Source organism: Larus michahellis, chromosome 2 (assembly GCF_964199755.1).
Source record: "Larus michahellis chromosome 2, bLarMic1.1, whole genome shotgun sequence".
Lineage (NCBI taxonomy): Eukaryota > Metazoa > Chordata > Aves > Charadriiformes > Laridae > Larus > Larus michahellis.
Genome location: NC_133897.1, coordinates 36,730,519 through 36,737,882, shown reverse-complemented (window position 1 = coordinate 36,737,882; position 7,364 = coordinate 36,730,519). Strand labels below are relative to the sequence as shown.

General features: G+C 45.5%; 1 protein-coding gene across 2 annotated transcripts; it reads left to right on the top strand.

Moving 5' to 3' along the window:
- The first annotated feature begins 2,533 nt into the window (after nucleotides 1-2,533).
- On the top strand, nucleotides 2,534-5,346 carry CYCS (cytochrome c, somatic). Of its 2 annotated transcripts, none has more exons than XM_074574878.1 (3): nucleotides 2,534-2,673; nucleotides 3,731-3,907; nucleotides 4,077-5,346. In XM_074574878.1, the coding sequence occupies exons 2-3, from the start codon at nucleotides 3,739-3,741 to the stop codon at nucleotides 4,223-4,225; spliced, it is 318 nt and encodes a 105-aa protein (XP_074430979.1). In that variant the 5' UTR covers nucleotides 2,534-2,673; nucleotides 3,731-3,738; the 3' UTR covers nucleotides 4,226-5,346. The 2 variants fall into 2 exon arrangements, with proteins under 2 accessions (XP_074430979.1, XP_074430978.1); XM_074574877.1 differs by having other exon boundaries at nucleotides 2,538-2,677.
- The last annotated feature ends 2,018 nt before the right edge of the window (nucleotides 5,347-7,364 follow it).

The following is a 7,364-nucleotide window of genomic DNA, read 5'->3' as shown; positions in this document are numbered from 1 at the left end:
AAATGCCTTGAGTTTAAACTCGTATCTTTCCAGTTAACCTCATAACTATGGGAGTCTGACAGGATTTGAAATTTGAGTTGGGCAAGAACAGGAGAAGTCACAATGCCAATTTAAAGTGGTTCCATTGCACATATATTACCTCGCTGTATTTATGATATACATTTAGCTATATATCATAAACAGATTAGCTTTATTGTGGTAAGCGTACTGTCAAGAGTACAGTGTTGATTGTTAAAGTTCAGGAGTGTATTAATAAAATATTTTGTGTATACCTTGTGATGAAATGTTAGAAACTGCAAACACATGTGTCTCATGCTCTAGACACCATGAGCATTGGAAAACACTTCACTCTCTCCAAACTAGGAAGTGATAATTTGCTCAATATTCTTATGGATTGTCTGCAAAATTCTGCCATCAGAGTAACCTTTTATGTGTTTTTACTCTGTCCTCATTCTCTCTTGCTTCATGTTGGCACTTCAGAAGAGCACTCTCCATAGAGCAATTAGAGGAGCACCAGTTCCAGCATAGCATAGAAGCACACACAGAAAAAAAAGTTGTTCAAATGCCAGACAGTGGGAAATTCTCAGTTTTTATGTCCATGCTTAAGGCAAACAGTTCGCCTCCTGTGATCACTGCCTTTTGATCACTGGACATCATTACACTAGGCTTTTTTAACAGTTCTTCCTCCTCCCTGCCAAGACGACTGAGACGGTGGTCATGTCTGAAATTAATTACTTAAATTCCGTTTAGATGTCCATAACATGGATATTGACACATCCTCTTCAAGCACTACAACACCACCCAGCCTGCTGGGAAGACATCCGAGGCATCTTTTCTTGTGGTGGGTCCCTTCGGTAGCACTGTCATCTACTTCAAAACTGTAAGACTTCAGTATCCTACAGGAGGTGTAGGATCCAACCGTGCACCCACTGCCCCTCCAGCTCCATGTGGTCACACACCGGTTGGCCCTTTTCAGTTCTGGAGGGGTTTAGCCTCACTCTTCCTACCTGTGGTGCTTCCACTTCTTTATTCTCTAGGGTCTCTTCATAGAATTGTAAGAGAGGCAGGTATTGCTTTTGCAGAGGAGAAAAGCCGTTTCCATCAGAGGTGACATGATAAGGGAATAACTAAGACAAAAAGGCTCCAGCAAAGGCTTGTAGAACATCTCTTATCACACAGACAAAACAACAAATTGATTCATACTGGATTAGCGTCTAGAAGGGTAGTCAAACATTTAACCAGGGCTAATGACATTGAGCAGTTTTTTACCAAAAAGGAAAGAAATAAACTAGTCAGATAATCCCCGTAGGCGTAGCATAAAGAGAAGTAAACAGAGGCAGGACATCCGGGAAGAATTTTAGGTGCCTCAGACAGACTGTGAACCCTGGAGTACCTTACCAACAGGAAACAGGGGAGGGAAAAATTCAGCCAGGAATAGGAAATAAAAAGGTGTCTCTCAAGAACTGAAACTGTGCCTACTTGTTAGGTCACCCATTCTTGCAAGAATGTTCAAATAAAACGTGCTTCGTATCGTTCACTGCCTGAGCTGTTGTTACTGGATAAGGAGCGTTTCTCACAGGATCACCTAGATTGGAAGGGACCTTTCAGAGCATCAAGTCCAACCATTAACCTAACACTGACAAGTTACCACTAAACCACGTCCCTAAATGCGACATCTACGTGTCTTTTAAATACCTCCAGGGATGATGATTCCACCACTTCCCTGGGCAGCCTGTTCCAACGTTTGATAACCCTTTCGGTGAAGAAATTTTTCTTAATATCCAACCTCGACCTCCCCTGGCTCAACTTGAGGCTGTTTCCTCTCATCCCGTTACTTGGGATAAGAGACCGACCCCCACCTCTCCACAACCTCCTTCCAGGTAGTTGTAGAGAGCGATAAGGTCTCCCCTCAGACTCCTTGTCTCCAGGCAAAAAAACCCCAGTTCCCTCAGCCGCTCCTCGTAAGACTTGTTCTCCAGACCCCTCACCAGCTCCGCTGCCCTTCAGAAAGTTTTTAGAACTCCAGGGCACACAGGGCGGGAGGCAGCGCCCGGCCCGGCCACACCTCGGCCCGGCCGCCCCACGGCTCCTCTCCTCGCCCCTGAAAGGCGCCAGACACCGGCGGCCTCAACCCCTGCCACACGCGCCCTAGGGGGGAGGGGGAGGCGGGGCTCCTTTACGTCCCGGCCCGGGCCCCGCCCACCGCGCCGCCACGCGGCCGGCCCCACCCGCCCCCTGAAGTCGCAGTCCGCTCGCGGCGCCGCGCGACCCGTGCACGGCCTTCCGCTGTGCGCATGCGCACAGAACCCGACCTCCCGCGCGCCCTGGTGCTCCTTGCGTATCAGAGTTACGTCTGACGCCATTCCGTAGGGGGCGGGGGGGGGAAGGGACCCACCGCCCGCCGCCGCCGCAACCTACCCCGCTAGCCCGCAGCGCCGTGACGTCCACCATGGCGGACAGGCGTAGTAACCAATCAGAGGTCCAGAGGGCGGCATTGGATTGGTTGCCGCCTCGGGTGGGGCGGGCCGAGTGCCGGCGCGGGTTGGTTGAGGCAACACCGGTTTACATAGGGCGGAGTACGGCGTGTCCTTGGGCTCAGACGCCGGACGGTGCGAGAGTTAACGGGGTTGCGGTCACTGCCGTGGGCGCAGCGTCAGCGGGGCGGCCGGACAGGCAGGTGCGGGCAGCAGCCGGTGGGGCAGCCGCCGCCGGGGCCTGGCCTTGGGCTCGACTCGGCCTGGGCCTGGCGCCGGGGCCAGGCAGGACCGTTAGCCCGGAGCGGGGCGGTGGGGAGGGCGAGGGACGGGACCGGGCGGGCGGCGGTCTCGTCTGTCCCGAGACCGCGATTCCCGCCTCCGTGGGCCAGGGCTGGGGACCCGGGCGCCGCGGCCTAAGGAGGCGCCCGGGGCGCGGCGGAAGGTCACGGCGGGGCCTAGTGCTCCCACCTCGAGAGGCCGCGGCCCGAAGGGATGTAGGGGGACCCGGCCTGGCCGTGCTCTCCCGGCGGCCACTCGAGGTAGGGGGTGGCGCGGCCCAGGTCTTTTGCCCTTGTGGTGTGAGTGCGCCAGGCCCCGCTCCAGGGGTCGGGCCCGGGTCGCGGCGCTCGCTTGGGGGGTCCCCCCGCGCCGGGATCCCGCTCCCTGGCTCAAGGTCAGGCAGCGCCGGGGTAGAGGTGTAGGCCGGAGGTGCGGTTGCCCTTGGGCGCTTTCGCCAGGCCGGGCGCAGACAGCGCTGGTGGTGTCGGGAGGCATCCCGCCTTCGGGGTACGGGGGGGAGCATGCCAGTGCTGTGCCTGCCGCCCGCTGCCCCTGCCGAGGTGGTGGGCTGGTGGGCTTTTCCAGCTGGAGAGGAAAAACATGCAGACAGCCCTGTCCCTTTACACACAAGGTTATTCGTGACTAGAAAACTTTACTATTACAGTTACACAAGCTATATATGGAAGCTCAGTTTACTCTTCAAAAACTCTCTCTACGCTGTTCAAATGCTGTGGGGTAATTACTTTGGCCGAGGGCAGGTTTCTCCTGAATGTTTATCGCCTTGGTACTTTTTACATAGTCTAATGATTCTATGCTAATCTTCAAACCCAGGAGCTGTAGCTTGTGGTGGATAGGAAGTGTGCCGGAGAATTACTAGAGTGGTAGGCTATATATACAGTTTTGTAAACCAACAGGACGCTTTGAATAGGTGACCTTGAAATTGCGATACTGACCTCTGTGTGTTCTTGGTCTAGTACTGAAAATGGGAGATATTGAGAAGGGCAAGAAGATCTTTGTCCAGAAATGTTCCCAGTGCCATACAGTTGAAAAGGGAGGCAAGCACAAGACTGGACCTAACCTGAATGGCCTCTTTGGACGCAAGACTGGACAGGCTGAGGGCTTCTCGTACACGGATGCTAATAAGAATAAAGGTAAACTTCAAGCTGTTCTTATGAGTTACTAGGGACAAAAATACTCAGTTCTTGGCAGTAGTTCTAGAAAGTACTGATGTTAGCCCAAAAGTAAAATAATATGGAGGAAAAGAATATAAATATGTTTGTTATTTTAAAGTCACTGACCATCTCTTTTTCTTCTTTCTAGGTATCACCTGGGGTGAGGATACTCTGATGGAGTATTTGGAAAATCCAAAGAAGTATATCCCAGGAACAAAAATGATTTTTGCGGGTATCAAGAAGAAGTCTGAGAGAGCAGACTTAATAGCATACCTCAAAGATGCCACTTCAAAGTAAAAGTTATCTGCTGCCTTATTTATTTCACAAAGGAGATGGCAATGGAAATGTCTGTGATGAGATTGGTTTTTAAACTTTCTATTTTTACATGTACTGTGTCTAACCTTAAAATCTGTCTCACCCATCAGATACGGTGTGTCACTGGAGTACACGCTTGTTTGGCAGCCATTAACTTAATGGAAACTATGTAATTGGGTTGATTCAAATGACTATAATGTTCAGTCATTCTTGATCATAAATTAAAAAAAAATAAATAAACATTTCCTGCCTCTTCATTGTTTAAAAAGATATCTATTAATAATCAAATGAGTAATCATCAATGGCATAACAGCTTTGACAGTCCAACTCTTCCAGCTTAAAAAGCAGGGCGGTTTTTGGCATCTTCCACCATTCATCTTCTGTTACATAACTTCAAAGATTTTAAAAAAAAAAAAAAAAAACCAAAACAGCAAAGGAAAAAAACCCAAGATAATATTTTTCTAAATTTAATCAATGCTAGGTGTTGTGGTATATATTAATCTGTCTAAAGCTTGCGATAAGAATTCATTTCATCTGACTTAAGTACTATTTGTGAAATGGCAGTTGTGCCCAGCCACTTTCTTTTATCTTGGGGAAGCATGTTACCTAATTTATCCAGCCTGACAGCTGCATGCACCAATAGAGTATAACTCCCGTTCAGAAACATCTTCAGTTTTTTACATGGTATTGAAACCTTTTGTTCAGTAAATCTTCCAAAAACAGGCATTCTTGGTGTAATGAATAAACAGAAAAACATCCTGTTCTGGAAATACAAGTGCTAAAGACCAACTGAGAGTTATTAAGTCTTCTTAATTCAGCAGAAGCATTCACCTAAAATCTACTGTTACAGGCAATTTCAGATGAAGGGGTACAGGAATGAATGCTCTGGTGGACTAAAAGGAAACAGTCTTCCTCTGTGCCTGGCTGTAGCTGATATTACTTCTGAAGGTTCTGTTTCGCACAGTGTAAAGCGGTATTTTTAATGTTTTAACTGCATTTTTTTCATACTAAGTGAATTGTTCAGATGAATGTATTTACTGTATACCAGTAAGGCATAACTCAGAGCAATCAATACTGTAAATTAAAAAAAAAAATTAAAAGTCTTGTTTGCTGTATGTGTCTGAAATTAAGCGAAAACCAGCGGGAATGTAGAGAAAAAGTAGGGTGTCCAGCTTTACATCATTAGGAAACAAAACTAGAATTAGCAAAGTGTTCTCTTTAGCAGCACTTTTGGTGTATTTCCTGAGTGGAATGGGAGAAAACGTAGCTGGAAAGCTGTAGCTGTGCTGTGGGATTGGCTGAGTTTGAGATAACGTCAGGTAGAATAGTGTGCTTCATGACTGAGTTGCAAAGACCTGTTACTCAGAACTAATGAGTGGAAAGAATTAAGATTACTAACAAGTTGTTCCAATGCTACAGTATGTTTTGTGACTTTTTGAAAATTAAGTGTGAAAGCAGCATTTCCTGCAAATAGAAAGGCAGACTTAATATTAACTAACAGCAGCTTCTTTACTAAAAGCTTGTTAAGAGATACTGTCAAGTTGTAGTAGTTAATGACACTTCCAGTTTTCGCAAGTGATGTCCATCAAAGCACCTTTATGACTATGCAGAACTTAGATTTCAGTGTGCCAGAATCCTGAGAGAGTAGTTGTAGATACACAATGGAACCTTACCCAGCTCTGCACTCTTCTGAAATAGTTACGGTGGATTGCATGGGGAGGGTTGTGACAATTTCAGTTCTGTTGGCACCTTTATGAGATAACAAAATACTTTGTGATTGCTAAACTGCTCTTCTTCCCTACTTGAGCTGGAGAAGAAATGGACTGTGGAGAAGAGGATTTTGCAGTAAGGTGGCATTTAAATCTGCACAGGCGACAATTTACAAAAAGTCAGTCATCCGTCATCAGGAGTAAGTAGAGTGATCCTTTGTCCAAAGTAAGTAGGGGACGTGGTTTAGCTTGGCTTGTTCGATCTGTCTGTAACTCAGATGCCTTGGTGCAATGACAAGTGCAGCTTATACGTACCTCTGAAGACGGAGGAAATTGACCTTTTTAATTCTAGACTGGGGATGCATCCTTGTGTACGTTTTAGGGAAAAGACCCTTCTGACCCTTGAAGTTTCATCTTTCCCTTTGTGTATACAGCCCTAAACAGCAACAGCTTATAAGATTTGCTGTAGCCATTTACCACTGGACAAGCACAATACTATAGTATTTCTACTAGTGGATCAGCAAAGTAAGAATATTGAAATGGAAGAAAATTAGATTATCATTTGTTGAGATAAGTATTAATGCAAGTGTCTGGGTGGGTTTTTTGGAGGCTGGGAGGGAGGCATGCAGATTATTTGCAGAATCAAGCTTTAGTTCTTTGATTTGTAGTTTTACGGAGTGGGAAGAGTGGGGTTTGCCTTTGTTTTACGAAGTAGCAAGTTTAGTGTTTTTCTTTCCCAAAGCAATATCAGTCTAGACATTTTGTATTTCGGTAGTTCCTTTACAATTCCGAATTAGGGAATCAAGGCACCATTGCCAAACATTGCACCATGCCATAAAAATGATTCTTGGCTATGAGGTTACAGATTTGATGGGGCATGCCTTTAAAACTGAGCTTGAGATATTTTCACATGTAGTTATGCAAATGCGTGAAGATTGTCAATGTCAGTAATGACTGGAAAAAAGGTAAAATTCAAAAGTACACTTTTTCACAGTATGACTTTTCAAAACCCAAATGGGACAGGTAGGATACTTTTAAAGTTATAGAAGTTATTATTTATGCATCCCAGTGAAATTCAGCAATACATTTCTTTTTTTTTTAGTCTTAACAATTCAAATGTAATCACTCTATAAACAGCTAAATTTGGGAAAGTTCCATTTGTAGCCATCTATGCAATTGTAGATAATTGCGTCATTTAAAGATGTGTTCATTTTAATAGATCTAGTTTTGTGGGGGATTATATAATGCTTTTTTTGGTATAAAATATAGTATCAGTGATCCAAAAAAAATTTGATACGTTATGCATCTTTTATGGGGGAGAACAGAAATTAAATAGATAATAGTTAAGAACTATTAGATATTCTAGTCTCTCCTGTATATCAAAGGTCATTAAAGTGCACACATTTACCTCT